Source organism: Sapajus apella, unplaced genomic scaffold (genome assembly GCF_009761245.1).
Source record: "Sapajus apella isolate SASKATOON/1434 unplaced genomic scaffold, GSC_monkey_1.0 scaffold36, whole genome shotgun sequence".
NCBI classification, from domain to species: domain Eukaryota; kingdom Metazoa; phylum Chordata; class Mammalia; order Primates; family Cebidae; genus Sapajus; species Sapajus apella.
The window spans coordinates 26,285,195-26,310,942 of NW_022436976.1; the positions used below are offsets into that span (position 1 = coordinate 26,285,195).

Consider the following 25,748-nt stretch of genomic DNA (forward strand, 5'->3'; position numbering starts at 1 on the left):
TTTAGTGACTCTGGTCCTATCTTCCCAATTATTTTCTTTTCCCAAGTACTACCTGTAGTATTTATTAGTCATAAAATATTTTTCTGAATTCTGGAAAGAAAAAAAAAACCTTTTCTTTCTTTTTAAAAGTGTCTCAATCTAGGTAAAAATGTTTATAAAACCCAGGTTTAATGTTAGTTACATTTTCTCTAATATCTATTAAAATGAATATTTAACCATTAGAAAAAGTGTGTCTACAGACTGGGTGCCAGGACTAATGCCTGTTAATCCCAGAACTTTAGGAGGCTGAGACGGGTGGATTACAAGGTCAGGAGTTCGAGACCAGTCTGGCCAACATAGTGAAACCCCATCTCTACTAAAAATACAAAAAAATTAGCTGGGTGTGGTGGTGTGTGCCTGCAATCCCAGCTACTTGGGAGGCTGAGGCAGGAGAATTGTGTGAACCTGGGAGGCAGAGGTTGCAGTGAGCTGAGATCGCGCCATTGCACTCCAGCCTGGGCGACAGTGCAAGACTCTGTCTCAAAAAAAAAGAAAGAAAAGGAATGTTACAAACTAGTATGTAGAATGCCTGAATGTCACTGGTGGTATGTGTGTGCATTTTGGAAGATGCCACTGCATCTTAACTTTGTCTCCATTTTTGGCTGCTAGTGCCCATGGAATTTACCAATTCACCCAATTCTGAACCAGCAGAACTCACAGCAATCTGCTGGTTCTTATATCTCTCATCTTTAGAATGAATATGTTCTAGAAAGTTACATAAACAGAACTTCCAAGATTTTTAGATTTCATACAATGGTAACACTTCCAAAATGACTTTGGAGACTAACTTTACAGTGTTAGAAAGTTTAATTTTGCCAAAAAAAAGCTTGAAGTTTTCTCTGACAAGATATATACATATGTGTGTGTGTGTGTGTGTGTGTGTGTGTGTATACACATACATATATAATGTATATGTGTGTATGTGTATATATATATAACCCACAGGACTTCCTACATCAAACAGTTGGGAGGGGGACGTCTCAGGATAATATAAGTCATTTAAGAAGAAAAAAATTAGCTTAAGGAAGAGCTCAACATTCTGCTTACTCCTCTGCATTTCTGACTAGTAAAAACTTTGTCATGGACCAGCCACTGTCCGGGCCCAGCACTGGCTGACCACAGTTTAATGGGCTTTGGAGTCAGGCAGATCTGAAAGTCCTGGTTTTGTACTAACTACATGTACAGCATTGGAAATCCACTTAACTCCTGTGAGCCTCAACTTCTCATTTGTAAACTGAGGATATTACTTATTGCCGTCAAGATTAAATACATTTGTAAGATGCCTAGCACAGTGCCTGACTCATTGTGTAGGAACTCATTAGGTGGTAATGACCACCTAATAACTTTTACCGATCTCATTGCATCTAGCAAGAAAGGCTGCTATGAGGATACAGGTATTGATCAACTTACGACCTATGCAACTTACGACCATTCGACTTTACGACCACAATCGCTAGCCAAGACTGCTCTGCGTCTGGCAGCGCAAACGTTGCCCAGCTGGGCGTATAACAGTGCGGACCAGCTTCCGGCAGCACTACCATCTCCATGTGCACCATTTCAACTGTTATCCCAGACTCCGTACAGCAATTTGTGTTTTGTGTCTTGGATATTTTTCATCAAACCCCTCCCAATAAACTTCTTATACATTTCGATGCAATGGACCCAAACATCGAACGATTTGCAAGGATTGAACGGACGGCGCACGATGTGTTTCGTCCGTATCGTGAAATTTATGAAGAAAAAAAGAAACATACAATTCAGACAAAGCTCACCATGTCTATGAAAAAAACAACTCCAGTAACCCCAACTGCTGCCTCAGATGACGACATCAACGATCCGCAGCCAAGCACCAGCGGCCAATAAAATGTTTCATACATGTTTATATATTTTGATATGTTTTGCAATTGGGAAAATGTTTCCTATGGTATTTTTTACACCTGTATTTTGTATTTTTGTATGCACCTGTATTTTGTAATTTTGTAAGTTTTGCAAATATTAAACCAGTTGCAATGGTAATGCAGTGTTTTACTTAAACCTGACGAATGTAAAAATAAGAAACAAAATAGTGTAGAGATGATACAAATGGCATAAAATGAACAAAGAAAATTATGATATATAACAATAATGAAAGAAAATTATGATAAAATATGACAAAGATTTTTATAACATCATTTCACAGTACTGTACATATAGCCTACTCAACTTATGACCAAATCGTGTTACAACTGGTCTGTCAGAACCAATTGTGGTCGTTAAGTCGAGCACTAGCTGTACAACATGGAATGCATGGGCGAGTGTGCCACAAACTCCTATGTGTCGTACAGCTATAACTCCTCCTTTGGGTCTCTGCTTAGAAGCTACTTTCCCAGGGAAACTTTCCTTGACCCACCAGGTTGGGTAAGAAGCCTCTGTCCCTGGTATCACGGCACCTGTCCTCTCCATCTTTTCCTTTGTCACTGCAATAGAACTGCTGGCCAACTTTTTCCTCTCCCCAGTAGCCCCATCAGAACTCCGAGAGGGCAGGGAATATACCAATCTTGCTTGTCACTGTTTCTCCACTACCTAGCACATAGTCACTGCCACATACAGAACTCTTTTAATTTGTTAAATAGATATATGAATTGATGAAAGGATTAGCAGGAGTTTTCAAACCTGTTTTGAGGTACTGCGCTTAATGCTTGATTATCTTGGCTATGGGCTTACATCAGCATTTTTCCAATTTTGGTAGTTGAAACTTTAGCAAAGTAAGATGCTCCATGAAAAACTAATTCTTTGATCAAGTAAATTTGGGAAACACCATATTCTACATGCCTACCCAACCTAAGAGATTCAAGATGGATGTTTACATTTTAGTCTTAATAGACGTGTTGCTATAAAGACACCTAGTTGGAGCTGGGTGCTGTGAAGTGCACCTATAGTCCCAGCTATCTGGAAAATGAAGAGGGAGGATTTCTTGAGCACAGGAGTTACAGTCCAGCCTGGGAAACATAGTGAGACCTCATCTCTTTAAATAAGATATCTAGTTATCTTGAACATCTTAGCATTTTTCAAACTAATTCTTTCCAGAAATACTTTTTAATACGTCAAAGAAGACTCTGAGAAATCCTGGCCCGTAGAGACCTTGGTCTCTGATAAAATATTTCTCATGACTTCTATCAGTTATTTGTCCCGGTTCTCCCTTCCCACTGAAAACTTCATAGCCAAGGATCAAAGGTGGCATGCATACTGGGCTTGACAAAAAGGCTATGTAGACAATATAAAGTTTGAGAAAACTGATAGATATGTGAACCAGTCCAGGAACTGACCAAATGTGTTTTGACATTGACTACGGAGGTCCTCACTTATATCACATGGAGCTTCCACAGTTCTTTTTTATTTTTATTTTTTTGAGACAGGTTCTCACTCTGTTGTCCAGGCTGGATTGCAGTGGCATAATATTGACTCATTGCAACGTCTGCCTCCCGGGTTCAAGCAATCCTCCCACCTAAGCCTCCCAAGTAGCTGAGGCTACAGGCACACACCACCACATTCATCTAATTTTTGTATTTTTTGTAGAGACAGGTTTTCACTATGTTGCCCAGGCTGGTCTCAAACTCCTGGGCTCAAGCAATTCACCCACCTCAGCCTCCCAAAGTGTTGGGATTACAGGCGTGAGCCACCGAGCCCAGCCAGCTTTCACAGTTCTATGCACGTACATGATTTCAATTGCTCTTCCTCCTCTTCCTTCTGCTTTTTCTCCTTCCTCTTCTCCTTCTCCACCACCACTACCATTACCACCATTAATATGGATAACACACTGCCTATGCCAGGCACTGTTCTAAATGTTCTCTCTATATTAACTTATTTAATCCTCACAACAATCTTATGAGGGAGGTGCTGATGCCACCTCCATTTTACAGAGGGGTAACTGAAGTGTAGAGAGGTTAATTAAGCCACAAGTTTGTAAGATGAGTAGAACATTTTACCGATTTATACTAAGAAATTTTACTGACAGAAAACTGAGACTGAGCATGTAAGTGATGTGTCCAGACGAAGCAGTCTGTAAACAGTCATGTCTGTCTTATTCCAATGCAAGCTCTTTCTACCACATCAAGCTGTCTCTTGGTGTTAATAGTATATTTGTGAATTACTTTATAGTTTACTAAGCACTTCCACATCTTTTATTTCATTTAAACCTTCTGACAATGCTTACACAAATATCTATCTTTTAGATTGTGAGACTGAATCTGAGAGAGTTCCCATTACTGGTAATAATAATGATGATAAAATTAATAACTGTTTTCTACTTTTGATGAACTGACTTGCTTAGGGCAACAGAGCTCAGCACGGGCAGATATGGGGCTCAGACTCAAGTCTTCTGATGCCAAGTCCAGAGTTTGTTCCACCCTTGGAAGATGGGTCTCTCCAATATGACCATAGCACGATTAGCCTAGCTGAGGCAGAGGAGAGAGGTTTACAGCATCAGCTTGGCATTCAGTTGGTGTGGCTTTTAAAATGACTCAACATCTGCCATCAATTAGACTTCCTGTTGCCACGGTGATAGTTTATTATTGCTAGGCTGATAAGACGGCCAATGCAAGAAGACTATCTTCCTCTTTTTCCCTCCAACTCTACAGCAAAGTTTCTCCCTAATCTTTTTTTTTTTTTTTTGTCCTCTCATCTAACATAGTGGACCTTCTGCCATATGATAATGATACAGTAGTTCCCAAACTGGGAACCCTGTTGGACTCCTGACGATAATCTTTGGAGTTAATGAGAATTTTTTCCTTTTGCTTAAAACAGAGGATTTGTCAGACCAACTTTGGTTCAATTCATCTCTGACACTCATTAGCCCTCTGATCATGAACAAATTACATAATTATCTTCCCTGGACCTTATTTTTTCATTTGGAATAAGTGATAAGGAAACCTAACTGGTAGGGTAATTTTGACAATTTTCTGTAATAAATACAAAGATGTCAGCAATGTAGTGGGTAATCAAGAAATGACAGAAGTTGTGATAATTAAAATAATAGCAGTTATTATTTACAAAGAGGTGAGATGAGACAGAGATTTAGAGTTGGGAGTTGGGGTCATTTACTTCTGTTCATGTACCAATAATTCTAATTTTTCCTTCCATTGAACCTGTTCTTTTCCTTTACAGCATTTAACCCAAGATATATTTATTTGTACTCTTTTTAACTGTCTCTTCCAGTCAACTGCAGACACGTTAAGGATTAGGACCATAGTTATTTTGCTTATCATTATACCTACGGGGGTATTTGTTGAATGAACGAACACATATTTACCAAGCAGCTACTCTATGTCAGGCTCCGTGTTAGCCTTTGGAGATGCAAAAATCACTTGAGCAAGATTCTTACTCTTGAGGCATTTGCATAAGGGGTCTGTGAAAATAACAAAAATAAAGTAACTGAGGCATTCATCTTTTAATCCAAAAGGGTTTTTTTTACAAATCCAATGACATAAATGGAATTAAATCTTCAGTAATCTTCTAGCATGAAGGACTGATGTCGGGGTGGTATGGATTATCTCAAGGCTCTAAGTACCAAGAAGAATTCAAACTGGTGGTGTTAAGTCCCCAAAGTAATCAGACTTTCCCTTTGAAACATACAGTTAAAAAAAAAAAAGAACAAAAAAGAAAGGGAAGGCTTTTCTGAGGGCCAGCTCATTGACTCCTCCCAGAACAGTCTGATCCCCTCTGCTAGTGAAGCAAGAGGTCAGATCCCCAGACGGAAAATCAATCTCCAAGAGTGGCTGGATAGAATTTCTAATTCTCCAGTGCCACGACACGCAGTCTGTTTCTAGCCAAGGAGAATGGGGCCCAGAGGCGTTACCTTCCCCAACCCACTGTACATTATCAGGTTAAGCTGACACCCCTCCCTGCCTGGAGCACACAATGTCTGACAGTCACACACACAGAGGCACAGCGATCCCATGGTGAGGCCTTCCAACCTGCTTTTCTCAAGGTAGGCTAGGCTATTTTGAAGTGACTTTATTATTGAATTATTAAGTATCATTACTAAACATTTTAAACATTTTGGGTTATTTCCTTTGAAAAGATCTAGTCCAGTGCTTATGTTCAGCAGAGACCCCCCAAGGCTGCCAGGCAGTGGGGAAAGGGGGTGTGATAAATAAGCCAGAAGCAGAGTTCACCTTCTGTTTTATTTTTGAAAACCGGTGCCTGATTCTTTCAGTTTAAAGATGAGGAAACTGTGTCCCAAAGATGTAGACCTCTTGTTCCAGGTCATACACTGAGTTACTAGTAATGGAACAGACTCTAATGACTGAGGAATCAGTCTTTGAAAAATTAGGGCAAGTGAGAATCGTTAAGGAGCAGTTTAGAGTCAGAGCTAATGTGCACAAGTAAAGTTGTTTCTGGAGACACAGATCAGATTTTACCTGCTAGGAACTTTAAAACTCAGTCCATCCCCAGCAGTGCCACTGCTTTAAGTGGCTGGCTTTCTGTGTAACTAGTCATAGGTGGCTGCCTTCTTAGCCAGCTTCAGGGAGATTACAAAGTCTTTGTAAAACTTCACCTCCAGTCTGCTACAACACACACGTACCCAGCACCGACTACCTGCTAAGGATGAGTAAGACTTGGATTCTTATCTAGAAGCTCACACTTGAGTAAGGTCAGCAAACACGGCAACATCTAACGCCAGAGCGAGAGATGCACACATAGGGGTAGGGCTGTATAGAGATGGGCTTCACCAAGATGAGTTTCCCAGAGGAACTTTACAGAGAGGGGTTTCAGTATTTCACAGTGAACTGACCACAGAGTTAGAAAATTTGGGTTCGTATCTGAGCTTCACCTCTTACTAGCTATCTAACCTTGGGGAAGCACTTGCTGTCTTTGTGATTCAGGTTCCTCGTGTGCAAAGTACAACTAATATCAGAATCCTATGGGATCGTTGTGAGGACTAAGTGAGTGAATAACCAAAAAGTGCTTAAATGACAGCTGGCACATACTAAATGAATCCCCTCTCTCACTTTTAGGGGCCCCTTGAAGACAAGAGTCCCAGCGCCCCACCATACTATAATATGCTGGAACCTCACAAAGGCCTGTTGTTTCCTAGCCATTGAAACACTTGCTTCAATCTCCATTTTAGGATTTTCTATAAATTTCTCCTCCAGCCTCTGTAGTGGTTAGTCAGTTTACTGAGACGAAGACAACTGCAGTAGTCCAATTATCCAAACCAGTCTGGTTTGCCAAGATCTCTCTTCATCAGAGACGCTAACAGGTGAAAATGACAGAGCCAACTTGGTAGGAATTTCACTGCCATCAACTCCATCTAACACACAGGCTCCTCTAGGGCTAGGTGTCAGGGAGGGGTTTGGGGGAGGGAGGAGAGTATAGATTTTGAGCTGGTACAAAGTGGCTTGCTCCCCATCTCTCAATGACATTGCTTCAGAAGGTGCCTTCTCCATCCTGAAATTCTCAAATGTCTTATTTTATAACACCCTGTATGCAAATGAACTGTAGTGAAAGAGGATAGCATTCTAGGCACATTTAAAGAGTATTCCCCTTCTATTTCAGAGACTCTTCAAAACTGTTAGAGATAAGTAATAAACTTTTATTACTCACAGGTTGATTTTTTTACAAGCTATTTTTTTGAAGCAGAAAGCAGTATTTTCTAAGAAGCACTTAATGTTGTTAATTTTTTTAAAAGTGAGACTATTAGCTTGCAACACTTTTTTAAGACAGTTAAAGGATGAGGGAATGCTGAGCAAAGGGTACACCCAAGACTGCTGATCAGATTCCTAATTGATCTGTTTGTGGTTAACAACCCCCACCTGTAATCAACTGTGGTCCTATCTATCCAACTTTCTCTTTCACTACTCCTGAACTAGGACGTTTCACAGGAGTCACTGTTGATCTCCATTCTGTCTGCATCTGTTCCTTTGATCTCACCAGCAACTCTATCTAAAGGGCCCTCTTCCTGCTGGTTTTCTGCCTTTTCTAAGTTAATGTTTCCACTCCAGCCCATTTCAAGCCCCATTTCTTACAAAAAGCTAGGCTTCTCTTTCCTGCTGGTAGTCACTACCAGAGAGTAGATTATGCAATGGCGCTCTCTGGTTTCAGGTCACTTTATATATACTTCTCTAACCCAACTGTCTGTTCTTGGAAGATGGGGAACCTGGCCTTGCTCCCCAACCTTTAAAAAAATTCTAAGCTGGGTGGGGTGGTTCATACCTGTAATTCCAGCACTTTGGAAGGCCAAGGCGGGTGGATCACCTGAGGTCAGGAGTTTGAGACCAGCCTGGCCAACATGGTGAAACTCCGTCTCTATTAAAAATATAAAAATTACTCGGTGTGGTGGGGGCACCTGTAATCCCAGCTACTCGGGAGGCTGAGGTAGGATAATCATTTGAACTCAGGAGGCAGAGGTTGCAGTCAGCCAAGATCATGCCACTGCACTCCAGCCTGGGCAACAGAGTGAGACTCCGTCTCAAAAAAAAAAAAAAAAAAAAAATCCTAAAAAACACTTGGTCTTATACCACATATAGTCCAATTCTTGTATGTCACAAAGTGGAAAGAACATATGCTTGGGGACAGAAAATCCTGCATTCAAATTCTAGATTTAATATAAACATTCAGTGTGAACTTGGGTAAGTTCCTTTACTTTTTTGAGTCTGCTTTCTCATCTGTAAAAAATGAACACAATAAACTTTCCACATAAACCTGTTCTGAGAATTAGGTGAATAAGGTTGAATATTGTTTCTGTAAGGTCATTTCTACAATACCAGGGTAATATGAATTATGTGTGCAGTTTTCTTACTATCTGCTTTAAAACTGACAAAAAGCTTAGAAAACTCTGAGGAACAGATATAAGTTCAATAAACATAGGTTCCAGGATATATAAATGTAAGTTGCTAAGACTACTTCTTAATAGCAGTGTGACTCTGGGAAAACCACTTGCCCTCTCTGAGCCTCCATTTCCTTATTTGGGGTATGAGAATAATCACATACCTATTATAGCGACTTACCTAGAATAGTGAATGGTCCAGGGCTCTGGCTCAAGAAAGAGGAGTTCCTATTCCTTCTGACCAGACACTACCTTGTACTGTGCTTGGATACGACTTGTACTCGAGTCTTGTCTCCTCAGAGAGGAGGTAAGCTACCTGAGGTTCCGGGCCTCAATGCCAAACTCAGTATTGGCAGTATTCATCAAAGATGCATAGGTCAATTTCTTGTCTTTTGAGCTTTAGTTAGTACTTCTCTCTGTGATAACCAGCCATCCCTTCTCCAGTTGTCTTGGCTCATTCCAACATGGAGAGGAGAATAAGTGAATTCTCTGTAAGGACTATTGTCTCTTTTAGTATTTAAAAGCAATGATAGCAGTCAGAGTCCAGTCAGGGTAGCTGAAACTACTTTAGGTCTTTCAACAGCAGGAATTAAATATAAGAAATTAGTTTCACTGGTGACATAAGAAACCTAGAAGCCAAACAGGTTGTTGAAGCCACACAGAGGTTACCAACAGCAGAAAGCTGCTACCCCTCTTAGGAATCAAGGGATGATAGGAGGCAGTGATGGGACCAGAGCCAGGAGCAGGGAATGTCAGCCTAGAACGGAAACCAAAGAAAAGCTGAGTGGCCAGGACTGGGACCTGAGAGAGTCTGGGAGCTGGAATCAGACAGAAGATGCAGCTGCTGCTGTAGCAGTGGAGAAATGACCTAACTTCTGCCTGCATGTCATTCTCCTACCAGTATCCCCCCCTGGCCAAACCTACCCAGAGGTCGGGTGCAAGAGAACCTAGGAAGTGTAATACACAGCAGAGCAGGGGAAGAGGCACTCGCCGAGAGCAAACAGGCAAAGGACCAGCCCGGCTATCTTCCAGTAATGTATGTAAAGCATTAATACAGCATGTAATTTATAGTCAGCTAATAGTAATGATAGTTATCATCATAAATATTACTATAACTTTGTATACCTCTCATTGAGTGTTTATTCATGTGAGTAACTGTGCCAAATACTTTATACATATCATCTAATTTTCACAACAATTGCATGAGGTATGTGCCCTTAATAGTCTTATTTTTATACATGAGTAAGTAGGCTTAGAGAGGTAAAAGGACTAATCCAGTGCACAGCTACAGGATTTGAAATATGGCCCAATTTATTACTTATAATATGAATCATACTGCTAATAGTAAAAGACAGGGTACTAGATAAGCTGAACATGAAACTCCTCTCAATTACTGGAGACCTATATTTCCAGGGCTGAGAGCCTAGAACACTCTGTGAGCATTAAGTTTGCCCTTAAAAAAAATAGAGATTAAAAAAAAATAGAGCATAGCAGACCATCTCTCAGGCAAAATATTTCATAGGGTAGCAGTTGTCCAAATGAAAAAAAAAATGTATCACTTAATGTGGTTTATAAAAGTCCACAGCATACTCTCTTAAAGGCAACAGGGTATTTTTGCTATGAGGATGCCAAGTTCAGCAGTCTCTGTGGGCTTGCTGTTTACTGATATTTGATATGCTTCAACATCTGTTGCCCTTCTCGATTGATGGGTGCTTCATTTTAGCACTCATCTGATGCCAGGCTGGTAAAAAGCTTTAGTATTGAGGTCCTGTGAGATACTCCTAGGTCAGTAACACAGCTCTGTTTGCAAAGCGGGCCAAGGGAAGAAATATTCATGGAAAAAAGGTGAAAGGACATGCTATCTATCTACCAAACCGGGTATTCTTGGTAATATCCCTAGGACAAGTGACATCTCCAAAAAGCTATAAACCCAGGCTATCCTAGACACGAAGTCAGGTTTCAAGTTATGATCTGGACTCTGGCAAGGTGGTATATAATGAATTCTTCTGCCTTCTTCTGTAAGAATTCCATGGAAGGATTTATAAGTTCATTTTTAAAGAGATAATAATGTTAGAATTTGGCATAAGGAAAAATGTGGTCTCTTTTAAAGAACGGGTATACTTCCTTGACTCCATATGACTTGACATATTTCCCAGTTTTGCCTTGGTTGCTTGAAGTTCAAAGTAATCCCTTAGAGGATTGCTTGAACAGGTGTTCGAGGCTGCAGTGAGCCATGATTATGCCTCTGCACTTCAGTCTGGGCAATAGAGCGAGATCCCATTAAAAAATAACAAGAAGAACTGCCTAGTCCAGGTCAGAGACCCATAGATATGCCAGATCTGTCCCATAGGTATTTGGTGTGACACTCACCAATCCAGAGTTAAAACAACCTGAATTTCAACATCCTGTGGCAGTACTTTGAATACAAATATTAGTAATAACACTTTTCTAGTACTTTTTTCTTACCTAACACAGAATCAAATCACCTTGTCCTTTGCTGGTATCTTCCCAAGTTTGTATGGCCTGAGTGGCCCCTTAAGGCATTTGAGTTAGAGGATGCCCCCCCTAGTATAAGGGATTGGTGTATTTTCCTCTTTTTACATTGTTTCTAACTTGTGAGTTTTATTCCAGTAGCCTACTTAGTCACTTTTTGTACGCTTTCTTAAATCCTTTGTGGAAGCAGAGTACGAATAATAAACAAATAAACTGTTTAGTTCCCTAAGCAAAACTGCCAAGATCAGTGCAGCAGCTGCATTTCTACTGCATCCTAGGGCTAATGCTCCCTGGAGAGTCACTTGCTTCTGCTCTACCTGCCCCACCTGTCAAAGGGTCACCACAGCTATAGGCTCTGCCCCATCATTCCCTCAAGCAGAAAGAAAGAACTTCTTCCTCAGTAGTGAGTGAGAGGTCTGGACATACTTGAGGAGTATCTACCCTGTGACATGCAAATCTAGCATGTGACACACAAATCTAGCTATAGGTGCCCTCCAAAGCATGGGACTGTGGGGTACATGCAGAGAGCAGGGCTGGAGCCAGACCACTTAAGTTTAAAACCATTTTTCTGCCACTAACCATCTGGGTAAACTTAGGCAAGCTTTTCAATAACTTGGTGCCTCAATTTCTTGCTTAATAGAGATACCACCTACCCCTTATGGCTGTGGTGAAGATCAAATGAACACAGGGAATGATAAAAGTACTTTTCTACTGAAAAGGATTGTGCTAAATGTGCTTTCATTCACAGAACACTAGCAGAAACTCAATGGGGTCAGTTAATATGGAACTGAGCTCAGAGAAATTAAGTAGCTTGCCCAGCCAGGATTGTTCACACAGCTAGCAAGTTGAGGAGATGCCATCACCGTGGGGTTCAGCAAGGTGACTTAGAGAGCTACTTTCTGCTGCTCCATTTGATTTCCTCTTACCCTGCCTGTGATGGACTTAGCTCACTTACTCTTTCCACTCCTCGCCCCACATACTTGGCAGGTAGTTGCCACAATATCACAAGACTGAGGATCCAGCAGTTTTTACTAATATTTACTATGTTGAGCTGAAATGGAGAGAGATTTGTCCCGAGTTGAGGCCCAAGCTCCTTCCTCTGCTTTCAGAGGAGGCACTTTGCAGCAAAGATGAAAAGCATAGGCCTGGGGGTCCCACAGCACCCTGAATTCTAGCTCTATCACCAGCTAATCCTCCAAGGCCCAGTTCAAAGGTTGCCTCCTCTGGAAGACTTTCCCAGCCCTCTTAAGACAGTGGAAGACACTTCTCAAATGCTCCATCATTCCATTGTAGAGTAATTGCAATTTAAACCAAAATAGCCAACATTAATAAGACTATTTTGCTTTATGTATAGTCACATTTACTCCTTACAATATGAGTTATGAGATAATATATCTCTGCTGTTATCTTTTACAGGTGAGGCCTCTGAGGCATAGAGAAACTAAGTAACTCACCCAAGGTAAGTGGTAGAGCCAAGATTTGAGTCCAAGCAAATAGTTTTTGCCATTACACCTTAGAATTTTTCATAACTGTATCCATCTGTTCCAACCTCCCCGCAAGCTGTAGACTGGAAATTCCTTGGGTACCAACATTGTGTCTAATTCTTTGATGTCCTGCTACTGTCTAAGGCTGCTCCCGTCATGTAGGCTTGTGCTGATGAGCCTTGGCTTAAAAAATGAAACAGCCATCCTTATCACCTACTTTGAATCAAGGCCCCCACACACGACTTTTCCAGATCTAGTCCACCGTCATCTGTCAGCCCAGCTATCACAGCCCACCCAACCTCCAGCAGCGGAGGAGAGCAGAAAATGCATCCTGGTATTACAGGAAGGACCTGAGTAAAAGGTGCATTAATAGGGGCAAAAACAAGCCAGTGGAGTGATTAATTTGGCTTCCCCTTCAATATTCTGTTTACACAAGTTCATTATATAGCACTTAATTACTAATTTGCCCTACTTAAACTAAGAGTGTTTTTAATTTTTAATGACATAAGGGAAGAAGATGCCTTTACTTAGTAAGGAGCAGCTATTTTATTTCCTTCTCTTGTTTTGCCCAGCCAATTAATAACATTTCTAAGGAAATGCATCCTTCTTATGAATTCTTTCTCCCTATCTTCTTCCCGACTTCCCAGGCTTAAAAAGAGATGGCAACAGACAACAACCACTTAGAAACAAACTGGATTCATCTCTGACCTGGCTAGCTGGGCTGGGCAAGGCCTTGTAACATGGAGTAACATGGTATACATAAACAGTGCTATCTGATTGGGGGGAGCTGGGTTGTATCTATTCCCAGGAATCATGATTAGCATATGTATGAGGAACACAGTCATAGGTCTCCATATAAGGCAATCCGCCCAACAACCCTGCTTCATTTCTTGGTGTTAATGTCAGATAATTTTAAACACAGTCCTGGGATAGCTTACAAACAGAGAGGGGCATGGACTTTGGAGTCAGATCTGGATTTGATTGCTGGCTCTGTCACTTGCTAGCTGTTAGACCACAGGCACGTTACTTAAACTTTTTGAGCCTGTTTCTTGCCTGTAAAGATGAAGTGAATAATCTAACTTGAAAGAATTGAATGTCATCTAAAGTACCTTAGCACAGTGCCAGGCTCAGATTAGGTACAGACAAATATTCGTTTTCTTCTTTTTAGTAGAAGGTAAGGTAGGAAAATCCAAGCAGGGAAAGGGACTCCAGTGTGTTTATCATTAACTACAGAGCAAGGAATCTCAGTGCTATTCAAAGGCCCGTCTGTAATGGTGAAAGGAGTTGGCCCCAGGATATAAGCCAGCACACCGATTCCTTCATTGAGAACATCTTGCTGTGAATAAAATGACAGCTGAACTAAACAGTACACTTGGTGACATAGTTGATTTACATTCTGATGCAAGTTCCTTGTTTCACAGCAAATCTGAACAAACCATTTAGAGACTGGCCTCTAGTCTGCAGACCGCTCTAAATAGTCCAGGCTGGGTGACTCAGTTGGATGTCTCCAAGTGCTTCTGAAGATCCCTCCCACCCTCCTCTGAGCTTAGAGATGTGGCCTTATACAGAATATATCGACAGGCTCCCTTGCTCTCTGATTCTGATTCCAGCCAACGGTGAGGCTGGCAGGAGATTAGAGAGAGGGAGAATAGGGTTAACAGTGCAGCCCTTTTCTTCCAGGGTCACTGTGCAGTCTCCACACAGCCCTCTGTTCTGGGCTTCCAGTAACTGCACTGTTTCCTTGCCTCTGCAGGCCCAGCCGTTCCAAACTCCAGGCTACCACATTCTCCCTGTGATTCCTCTATGTCTCTATGCCTGCAATTTTGTAAATAGTTCCTCTTTTAAACCCTCTCAAATTGCTCTAATTTGAGGGTGCTCTCTGTTTACCGGTGAGGACACTAACATTTACCAAAGAGATATTTTAATATACATTGAAATTCTTGTCATCTATTTCTGATACTAGTTTTTAAACTAATGGTAATCACTTAGCCGCATAAGAGTCCATTTCCACTTTTGGCTGGCTCTGTTACTATCTAGCCATTGGCTTTGGTGACTCACTTAACCTCTCTAACCCTGTTACCTCATTTGTCTTTATATACAACTTGGAATATGGCATAACTTTTTTAAATGTTCAAATTTCTTTGAAATGCATACAATTAAAGACATGCTATTCAAGATTGTGATCCCATGATAGTTTCTTATGGTTCATTGCAGAGGATCAAATACCTCTGTTAGGAAACTATAATTATGATTTCTTTCTTTTTCCTTCTGCATGTTCTTGATCATTTGCCTAAATGCTTCAACTGAAACTCTTATTTCAAGACACTGTACCTTCCACACTCTGAATTGAACATCAAATTTTTCTAGTAGTATGTATGTGTTTGTGTGTGTGTGTGTGTGTGTGTGTGTGTAGTTATTTTTCAAGGCAACTTTTCCAATCACAGAATATTCCTGATTTAACTAAAAGCCTTGTCTTTCCTGATCTCTTATTTGAATCCATAGCTTAATTTACTGTGTTGCATACTATACAGCATGGACTTCACTGCTATTCATGAGTTATTTTAGTGTAAAGAAAGAATAACCTATTTCTAATTTATTCTAACAAGAAAGTTCATAATAAAAAGTAAAGGCATAAATAGTAATTAGAGTGAAGAATTAATTACTTACAGACACTTCCTTCTATGAGATAATCTTATACTTTTTTTAGGTTTACATCAGTATGAAATGCCATCTTGAACAAAATCAAGTCAAATAGGCAAACCTTATGATAGAAAGAGAGTTCTGTAATCCTTCAAAGTTTCTAAGAACTTAGTAGATATTTAGCCATTGTCTGCTTTTATAAAAGCCCAATTCTCATATTCCTGAATAAAAATTGTGGGTGGGGAGGTGAGAGAGATATTTGGGAAAATATGTTTTGTTAGCATAAATCTTTGTGTTAATAACAACAATAAAGTATGTTTTAATTCAAGTTCTTTTAATCTATCACTGTATTCCTTAATCTATTGTACTTCTTTATTAAAGTATCATTTAATTCATGTTCTTAAAGTGCTTTTTATTTCTACCTAAAGTGCTTTTTTAAATCTACCTTTTTATATCTATAAAAAGTAAACAGGCATATATTATAATTAAAAGCAAATAAGTAGAGCAAAATAACACTGGTGAGTATGATCATTCTCTAATGCATTAGAATATTTTAATACCAAAGAGAACACTCTTTTTATTTTTATTTCTATGTTGGACACTCAACCAAGCAATGATGACAAATGTGTGATGCTATTTTTATAAACCATACCACCTTGTGAGAGGTAGCTGAGTTGCCATAGTGCACTTCCCTAGCAATGTATATATATTTATAGGATATGGTCTGATGGAATACAAAGAGCATGGGCTTTGTATTAAGCAAGTTATACAACATTTCTATGCTTCAGAGTCCTCATCTGCGCAAAGGTCACTGCTAACAATCCTGAGTTGCTTCAAGGATTCTATGAATGACAATGGATGGAAAGTAAGAGATCCTGCTCTTGGATCACTCTGTAAAGAAGAGGAGAGTCAAATGATGTGTATCTTCTATTGAAATAATTTCCTTAAAAAATTATAATTTTGAGCTAATGTTTTGACTTTTATATCCATGGTATCATTCTGCAAACTGGATTGGAACCAGAAATTTTATAATTAATCAGAACCTGATCTATTTTTGTTTTATTCTTTTTTTTTTTTTTTCTGGAGGGGTAGAGAAAACTCTTTAAAAAATGTATTGTTAACCAGGTATGGCAATAAGGATAATGAATGTTAGAGCCAACATCATATTCTTAATTGAATTCTTCTTTTGACTATTAATTATTATACCATTCTAAAGTTTTCTGTTGACTTTCTGAGGGACCTTGACATATGGGACAGGATACTCAGAAAATTCAATCAGTAATCTGAATCTATTTAATTAGGAATGAGAATCTCATCCAGAAACACATGCTTAAATAGCAAAGGGCAAAAGGCTACTAAAAAAGCTGATAATATCAGGACCATATGCGAAATGAGTAGGATTATAAGAGGCCTGGGGATGAAAGCTAAATAGAACTAAAATGGAACTAAAATCCATGGCAAGAGATTCCTTATACACAAGAAACGTAAACCCTGAGTTTTCACACACTATTGATGGGAGTATTTCTATACTATGTATCAGAACTCTAAATGCTAGGCACACGTTTTGCATGCCTCCAATTTTATTTTACTGATATAATTTAGGATGTGTGAAAACATTTAGTTACAGAGATATCAGTTGCAGCATTCTTTAAAAACAATGGAGAAAACCTAAATATTCAAGTCTGGAGGACTGGCAAAATAAGTTAAAATATATTCTGGCCAGGCAAGATGGCTCACGCCTATAATCCCAGCACTTTGTGAGGCCGAGGTGAGTAGATCACAAGGTCAGGAGATGGAGACCATCCTGGGTAACACAGTGAAACCCCGTCTCTACTAAAAATACAAAAAATTAGCTGGGCTTGGTGGCATGTGCCTGTAGTCCCAGCTACTCAGTAGGCTGAGGCAGGAGAATTACTTGAACTCGGGAGGTGGAAGTTGCAGTGAGCCGAGATCTCTCCACTGCACTCCAGCCTGGGCAACAGAGTGAGACTCAGTCTCAAAAAAAAAAAAATATATACACACACACACACACACACACACACACACATTCTATCAGGTAGAAAATTATGCAGCCTACAAAAATGATAAATAAAGAGGTTTACTATATATTCTGGGGTATAGGAAAAGGTCTATAGAGGTAAAACTTTATGCATTGTATGAATTTTAATTAAAAAGTTTAAAATGATTTTAAAATATGAACAAAAAGACTAACAGCATAGAAAGCATAATATTAAATAGTTAATAATTAAATAATTTAAAATAGTTATTTTAAGATAACAAGATCAGTTTTCATATTTTCTTTCATCTTAATTTTTTTTATTTTTGTCCCCCAAAGAACATGAATTATTGTTTGCATTCCAGAAAAAGAAAAAAAAATACAAGCAAACTAAATTGAATGCACCAAGAAATGGGATGGTTTCCTTCTTCTGAATATCTACAATGTTTCAATCCTTCCTAATCTCTAGAAATTAAAATAATGATAATCAGCTTTTATTTTGCAAATAGCAAAACTGGTATTTACGGTGAGAGAAAGCCAAATAGAGCTAAAAAAATCACAGAAAGTTGACTTACAAAATAAAACATAATGAGAGACATAGTATATATAAAAATCATAACAGGTGATGAGTATAACTGGCTCTAAATGAAGTGAATTTCATGAAAAAGAACAGAAGGAGAGGCTTCAGCTAAGCAAGGAGGATGTTTGCAAGGACTGACCTCAAGGGTAGACCAATGTGGTCAGCATGGATGGTTTATCTTGTGGGTACCCATTACAGAAAGGGTGAGTAATCACAGCTCTCAACTGGCCACTTACATGTATTGGTCTTGAAGACACAGGAGTCTGTCTGGAACGTGACAGGGAAAGTTGATGGTTGGAGTGCATGGAGTCGGTGGTTTACAGGGGTGGCAACCCTCACACAGTGGGAGGAAGGAAGGTTTGTGATTAATTGGCTGATTCCAAGGGCTTATTTTCTTTACATTGGTACTCCCCTTAAAATGACTGCTGAATGCATTTTGATCTCATCACTGTCTCCTTTTACTGATTTTTGCTTCAGATGCTTCCTCCGTTCCTTTTTTTCAGGGGTAGGGGGTAGTTTTTCAAGTCAAATAGCACTGCTGGAATTACAGCTTGTTTTGTCTACATAGACTTGAATAAAAACTGCCCCTGAAGATAAGAAATTACAGAAAGCTAATGACATCTGCAGGGGGCCTGAAGGAAACAAAGTGAAGAGCCATTTCATATTGCTGTCTCTTTGCCATATGACAGTTTTATCTCACAATGACTTGAAACTGCTTCTTGATTTATTTATCTGTCCTTGTATTTCTTAGAATCTTTTAACTGTCTGTGCTTAGAAAATGTAAGCATAGTGGTATTTCATAAATTTATTTTTTCCCATTTGTTGATTTTCCAGGACCCGGGAGCCTAGAAAAGTGTTATGGAACAATCTCAACTTCTAATTATTATTATTTGTTTTCCAAGATATTCAGAATTATAGAGCATCATTTTGTACTCTACTGATGATGGGGGAGGGATCAAGCAGAAAGGTCACAGAGGTCAAGACTATAGGGATTCCAAACTCTAAGAGTAAAGGAAGCGGAAATGGACTGCCTTCCTTGTGTCCCCTCCCATCTATTCAATAGCTAATCTTTTACCTTGAGAATAGCATATGTGTGGTTGATTCCATATTATTCACTAAACTGCAGATATAAAGGTGATAATGATTTGCCGTCAAGAATACTTATCTTCAAGGAGATACTTTTTAGTAAAGACAAAGTTTTAAAAACTACTAAAAGGAAAATACCTTTTCTAAAGAGGGGCAACTCTTTAAGATAGTATGAGTTGTTCTATCCTTTAGAATGAATGAATGGCTGTATCAGTATTCTCTGTGAGATCTGAATTTGGCAAAGAAATAGAAGGAAGACTTTAGATGTCTAAAGGGAGAGAGAGCAGGAAAGGACAGGGGAAGAGAGACAGAGAAAAACTAAGAGAAGGAGAATCTGAATGGATAGAAGAACAGAAGGAGGAAGCTGGGAACTGTCAGCATATTTCAAAATTTGCAATATCCGTAGATTTTGTTGTTGACCAATCTTTCATTAGGCCCCACCAGAAAATTCTATCCAGTCTCCCTTCCTCTGATGAAATTCTCCCAGAATTGAGATACATAGAGTCTACAATAGCTATAAATAAAATCTACAGCTGTGGGTCCATTCTGATCCATTGGTATCACCCAAGAAAGGTATAAGACTCTACCCCTGGCTGAAATCATCGATTCAGGGGCCTAGGAAATTCAGAAAATTTCAGAAACCCTGTCTCCTCAAGCACATCAGATTGTTCCCTACATCTACTATCTGGATCCTCTGGATTCATCCTAGCCTTCCTAGCATCTGAATGAGATGACTCTGTCTGAGTCTACCAAAGTTGGCCTATCTAGATAAGAAGTGAAATCCTCCATCTAACCACAGATACGTAGTCCATGGAAGATAAAACATCTGGCTTGCTGGAATAGTTGAGATGCTGGAAGGACTTGCTCAACTTTCTTAAGGAGGGAAAGGCAGGCACCCTACAAACAAGCCAGGATCTTTGAAGTTCAAATAAAAGACTGTGTTGAAGTTCAGGATGAAAATATGAATCACAGAAAGAAAGCAATTCTGTTTTGCCTTACCTTGCCAGAATCTGGAGCTGGTCCCCAGGCCTGGGGCACACAGGTTGGCCCTTGTTCTTTGGAGGGGAGCAAATGATGCCAAGTCTATATGCATTTTCATTTCCAAAGCAGTTCCAAACATAATCATTCTAATGACATTGATTATACCTGAGAGATCACTGGAACTTTAAAAGGCTCTTCATCTTAACAGTCCCATATGAGTGACAATTCTTATTAAAACATTTTTTAAAAAAATACATAAAACAGACAAACAAAACAAGCACCCAGAGAGAACAAGTGACATCGTCTGAGGATACACAAGCAAGCACAGAACTCCAGACTACGGGATTCTGTCAAGTAAGTGATGACAGATAAGACCTCAGGCCTCTTCTCAGCGAGGGGCTCCCTTTTCTAGCTTGTGTCTCCTGAAAATGATCAGGACAGGCACATACATCCTTGGGCTGAATAGGAGACATGAGCTCATCTTTACAATGCTGTGAGCCTTGTAGCTGCTACAGAAGTCATCAGTTCCAAATCTTATCTACCATATCTTAGATTCTGTTCCAGAAGACTAACAGCAACTCTCACGTAGCCAGGATGTCAGTGTGGAATTAAGCTGAGTTTCTCACTAGGGGAAAAAATGAGTGGAATTCCTTTGGAGCTGGAGATCCCAGTTTTGAATATCAATGAAGTGGCTGGGCAGTGGCTCACTCCTGTAATCACAGCACTATGGGAAGCCGAGGCGGGCAGATCACAAGGTCAAGATATGGAGACCATCCTGGCCAACATGGTGAAACCCCATCTCTACTAAAACTAGAAAAATTCACTGGGCATGGTGCTGCGTGCCTGTAGTCCCAGCTACTCAGGAGGCTGAGGCAGGAGAATCACTTGAACCCAGGAAGTGGAGGCTGCAGTGAGCTGAGACCACGCCATTGCACTCCAGCCTGGTAATAGATCGAGACTCTGTCTCAAAAAAAAAAAAAAAAAAAGATATCAATGAAGCCATAAGTCATGGTATGAAGTATCTGGAAGTATCTGACAGAGCAGCCTCATCTTGACACTATCTCTGTTTGAGCTACAGACTATCTCCTGATTTGTGACCCCTGGCATTTCTTTTCAGAAAATACATCACTGAACACTCAAGAAGCCAGAAAATATTTTTAAAGAAAAAACAAACGGAACAAATTAGAAAAAGAATGACAATCAGGATAAGATATAGACCCAGAGAGACCTTCATTTCAATTCTGCTTCTGCCCTTTCTGTGTAGCCTTGGGGAAATTACTCAAAACATCTCTGAAGCTTGGTTTCCTATCACAGAAGGATAAAAACATACATTCTGCAAGCAGGAAGACTGTCAAGATTAAATGAGGTGTCTTAGCTCAGGCTACTATAACAAAATACCATAGACTGGGTACTTAAACAACAGAAATCTATGTTCTCACAGTTCTTGAGGCTCAAAGTCTGAGATCAGGGTGCCAGCAAGGTCAGGGTCTGCTGGGAGCCCTCTTTTGGCTTGTAAACAATGGTCTTCTTGCTGTGTCCTCACATGGCAGAGAGAACAAGCAGGCTCTCTGGTGTCCTTGTATAGGGGCCCATCAGACCATCATAACCCGTCAGACCAGGCTCCTTCCCTCATGATTTCATCTAACCCTAATTATCTGCCAAAGACACACCTCCACATACCATCACATTGAGTGTCTAGGCAAATTTTGCAGGAATACAAAATATTCAGTTCACAACACAGGGTAACCTCTGCAGAACCGTAGTAAAAGCATCCCTCCTGTTTTAACTATTATAATTTGTTGCTGGAAGGATAAGATATCTAGTTGTGAGAACATCTCTGTCAGCTGACACATTAAAAGAATAAGTGACAATTCATTGTTATTTCAACAACAAGTATCTCCATGTGCTATTTTTGAGAAAGGACCAGGCTATCCAGAAAAAAGTCAAGAATTGAACCATACCATCTTTGTTTAAAGACTCACTTAGAACTAGCAAGTATTCATGAGTGGATTTAATTCCTTGTGAAGGAGATTTCACAGTCATTAGTTTCAGAGGCTTGGACAGTGTGTAGTGTGCCACATTTTCCAAAATGCAGTACAAACAGCATCACAGTTTTACATCTGTCTGTTCCTAACAGTGTACCCTTAAGTTTTTTAAGCTTTCTGAATCTCTGTTGCCCAATCTCTGTGGCTCATGAGCATTGTTATAGGTATTAGGAAAATTATCCAAAAAGCACCTAGCACAGTGTCTAGCACATAAGAGGCTCACAATAAATGAAGCTCTAATTACTGAGCTACTAGTGAAAAACCTGGCTTGTAGTCCTAACCTTGAGACCATAGGCAAGTCATTTGGGCACTCTGCTTCTTAGCTGAACAAATATCTCTCAAACATTCAGTTAAGAAATGGGAGCCAGACTTCTTGTTTCTGGCATTTACTAGCTGTTTCATTTAGGCCAAGTTATTTGACTTCTTTAGGCCTCAGGTTCCTCAGCTATCAAATGGGGATAACAGCTGTTGCAGGGACTAAATGAGCATGCTTGACACACAGAAAGAACTCATGATGTGCTGTGAATTACTATTATGAATAAAGAAGTGGAGGTGCAGAGAAGAGGGTTTAGGCCACAAGGGATGGTGGACAGTCAAGCTAGGATTTGTGCCCAGGTAGTCTAATGCTAGAACCTGTATGCTCTTAGCCTCTGCATCACATTCATTCTTTACCTTTTTGTATTATTTTAGCACTCAAAACCTCTCCACAAAGCCCGATGTGTGCAAAGTCTTTCGCAATCTGGTGGGAGGAAAAGTTTTGTTTTTCACCAGAAACTAGTATGTTTCCTCTTTTTGAAAATACGAATTATGCAATTTATCATGTGTTCTTTTTTGTCTTGGCTGCCAGGAAGCTCAGAGCCAAATTATGTGTTTAATCACAGCCACCAAATCGTTTCCTTCTTCCTATATGTATCTCTGTTCCTTATTTACCTTTTTAATTCCTTTTTTATTTAATACTAACATTTTCTTTCTTTTTTTTTTTTTTTTTGAGACACGTTGATCTTGTTGCCCAGGCTGGAGTGCAATGGCGCAGTCTCCGCTCACTGCAACCTCTGGCTCCTGGGTTTAAGCGATTCTCCTGCCTCAGTCTCCCTAATAGCTGGGATTACAGGCACCTGCCACCATGCCCAGCTAAATTTTTATATTTTAGTAGAGAAGGGGTTTCTCTATGTGGGCCAGGCTGGTCTGGAACTCCTGACCTCAGGCAATCCACCTGCCTCAGCCTCCCAAAGTGCTGGGATTACAGTCATGAGCCACCATACCTGGCTTAATACAAATATTTTCATTTTTGTCTCTTGTTGATAGAGGCCATAATGGTATTTGAAAAATGGTGGGGTTGACATAGGCAAACAAAAATCTGAAATACACATGAAAAACTGAAAGTTTTGAGCCTTACCTGTTTCATGTGCTCAAAGAAAAGTGGTCAAAGGGAAATTTAAAATGAATACTTTATGTTAAAGAAGAAAGAAAAAAAACCAACTGAAAAACACAACAACCAACACGAACTAAGGCCAAGTCAATGCAATAAATATGTCTGAGGCTAGAAGTGTTTGTGCTTTCCCTGGCTGGAACCTATCATTTCTTAATTATATCTTGTATGTGTTTTGTAAAATGTGAGCTGCTGTCAAGAGGAAGGATGGCCTCAGACAGGGGAGGAGACACACTCCACCCCCTGGTCCTCACATACCTGTACAGAAGCGAAATCCCCTGAGGCACAGGCACCCAGAATAGCAGCACCCACAAGAACAGACTCCACCTCTTGCGACAGGACCACAGGCATGCCTGTACAGGATAAGGCCACACCTTGGTTAGGGAGCAGAGCCAGGGGGGTGTGAGGAGCCAGCAAGCAGCCACAGTGGCAAAAACACCTGACATCAGAGCAGTGGCAGGCCCTCCTCCCAACTCCCCGTAGTCCTCCCTTCCTTGTTCCTTGGGATTACTTGGTTCTAAAAGATTTCACTGCCTGTGCCTGCTGGTGCAGTAGCCAAAGGCCCAAGGGAGCCAATACCATGTATATCAACTCACGAGATCTCAGTACCCAGGTTTTTCAGGTTCCTGCAAGCTGCTACCTGCCATTTGGTTCAAGTTCAGATCCATAGATGTTTATTAACTGCTTTGCTGGCCTAGGGAATGCTGAGATGAATTGGACTGTGCCCTTCTATTTAGGTTTCAGAGGGAGATGGATGAAAGAGATGAAGGCCTGGTTCTCTAACTGAGATGTGCTAAGGGAAGGGAGGTAGCAAGAGAGGGTGTGATTCATTCCTCCAGGGGCTTCTCCCCTCTCTCAGGGTACATGCCATAGCCCTTACGGTGGCTGACAAGGGGCCCTCCCTCCCGGATCTGGCCCTACTTCTCCCACTCTGATCTCCTTGTTTCCTCCCAGCCACGTAGTCCTGGCCTCCGTGCTGCATCCTGAGTATGCTTTGGGGCCCTTGACCATGCTGTTCCCTGTCTGGAACACTTCCTCTCAGATGCCTACATGGTAACTGCTGGCTCCTCCCTCAAGTGTTTCTGCAAACATCACCTTCCTACTGAGCCTTCCCTGGCCATCAGATTTAAAATTACACTTCCCTCAACACTCCTTACCCCTTAACAGCTTCATCCTCACCTTCCAACATTGTATTTTACTTACTTATCTTGTTTAATGTATGTCTCCTCTGCAAGAACTTAAGCTACATGAGGGTAGAAACTCTGTTTTGTCTATGGCTGCATCCCTGGCATCTAGAGCAGTATCTAGCACATGGTAAGCAACTGAATGATGAGAGAACACATTTCTGGGGTAGCGGTCATCACTGATCACCGTGGAGATGAGGCTTAAACAGGCATCTGAAGGGGGAGCAGGGGTCCACCAGGCAGGGAGGAGCCCTCTGCATGCCAATGCCCAGAGGTTGAGGGTTCATGGTAGGTTTAAGATTAATAGAAATAATTTAGGATTCTTAGGTCTCTAATGTATAGATTGATCTGCTAATCAGGAGATGGTAGCAAACTTCACAGAGATTTTGCTATGAAACCTTTTTCTACTCAAGCCATAGGAGTTATTTTCCCAAAGCTTAGATTTCTTTTCCTATCTTGTCTGAGATTTCCTGAGGCACTCTCTCTGCATCCCATTACCTCCTCACTCAGATCTTTCCTCCAGCTACCCAGACAACGAGGGCTGGGAACTAAATTCCCATAGACACCTCAGATAATTTAGAAATACCAGGCCCCAGCTGGGCCAGGGTTTGAGATGTTGCCAACATGGTGTCAGGTGGGGTGGGAATGCTGGGAGAAGCTCAGACCTGAGTTTGTTCCCTGGTTCCACTAGCCCAGTGTCCAGCCAGTCACTTACACTCCTTTAGCCTTGGTTTCCCCAAATGTAAAATGGGGATGGTGACAAGATGTACTGCACAGATGTGTTGTGAGGCTTAATGAGAGGGCACACACTTGGTGCTTAGCACATTTCCTGATCTTCAGTAAGCCCTGGAGAAATGATGGCTGCTACTATTAGAATTCAGATGGATGGCAAGTGAAGCCTCTCCACATGTACAAGACCTGGGCTAAACACTGGATAAGTGGGGAAGGGACAAGAAAGGTTCCCATCAATCATCCAGAGGGGAAG

The 25,748-nt window shown here is 40.5% G+C and overlaps 1 protein-coding gene and 2 long non-coding RNA genes across 16 annotated transcripts in view; 1 reads left to right on the plus strand and 2 right to left on the minus strand.

Annotated features, from left to right (window-relative positions):
- Positions 1-25,748, minus strand: part of FGGY (FGGY carbohydrate kinase domain containing) — a 429,508-nt gene that overhangs the window by 66,209 nt on the left and 337,551 nt on the right. For 9 of the 14 annotated variants that reach the window (XM_032297121.1, XM_032297119.1, XM_032297117.1 and 6 more), the window contains one exon: positions 23,838-23,953. The exons of 1 other annotated variant lie outside the window; for it this stretch is intronic. In XM_032297121.1, the coding sequence (XP_032153012.1) occupies positions 23,838-23,953 (116 nt within the window). The remainder of the gene's footprint in view (positions 1-23,837; positions 23,954-25,748) is intronic. 4 more of the 14 variants (XM_032297123.1, XM_032297115.1, XM_032297124.1 and 1 more) reach the window with 1 other exon arrangement.
- Positions 5,810-25,748, plus strand: part of LOC116564110 — a 31,460-nt gene continuing 11,521 nt past the window's right edge. Inside the window, exons 1-2 of the long non-coding RNA XR_004274726.1 lie at positions 5,810-6,004; positions 12,755-12,797. This is a non-coding gene — a long non-coding RNA (uncharacterized LOC116564110). The remainder of the gene's footprint in view (positions 6,005-12,754; positions 12,798-25,748) is intronic.
- Positions 6,004-17,261, minus strand: LOC116564113. The gene is made up of 3 exons (XR_004274730.1): positions 14,834-17,261; positions 8,524-8,530; positions 6,004-6,014 (listed from the first exon to the last, which is right to left on the minus strand). It is a non-coding gene; the product is annotated as an uncharacterized LOC116564113 (long non-coding RNA).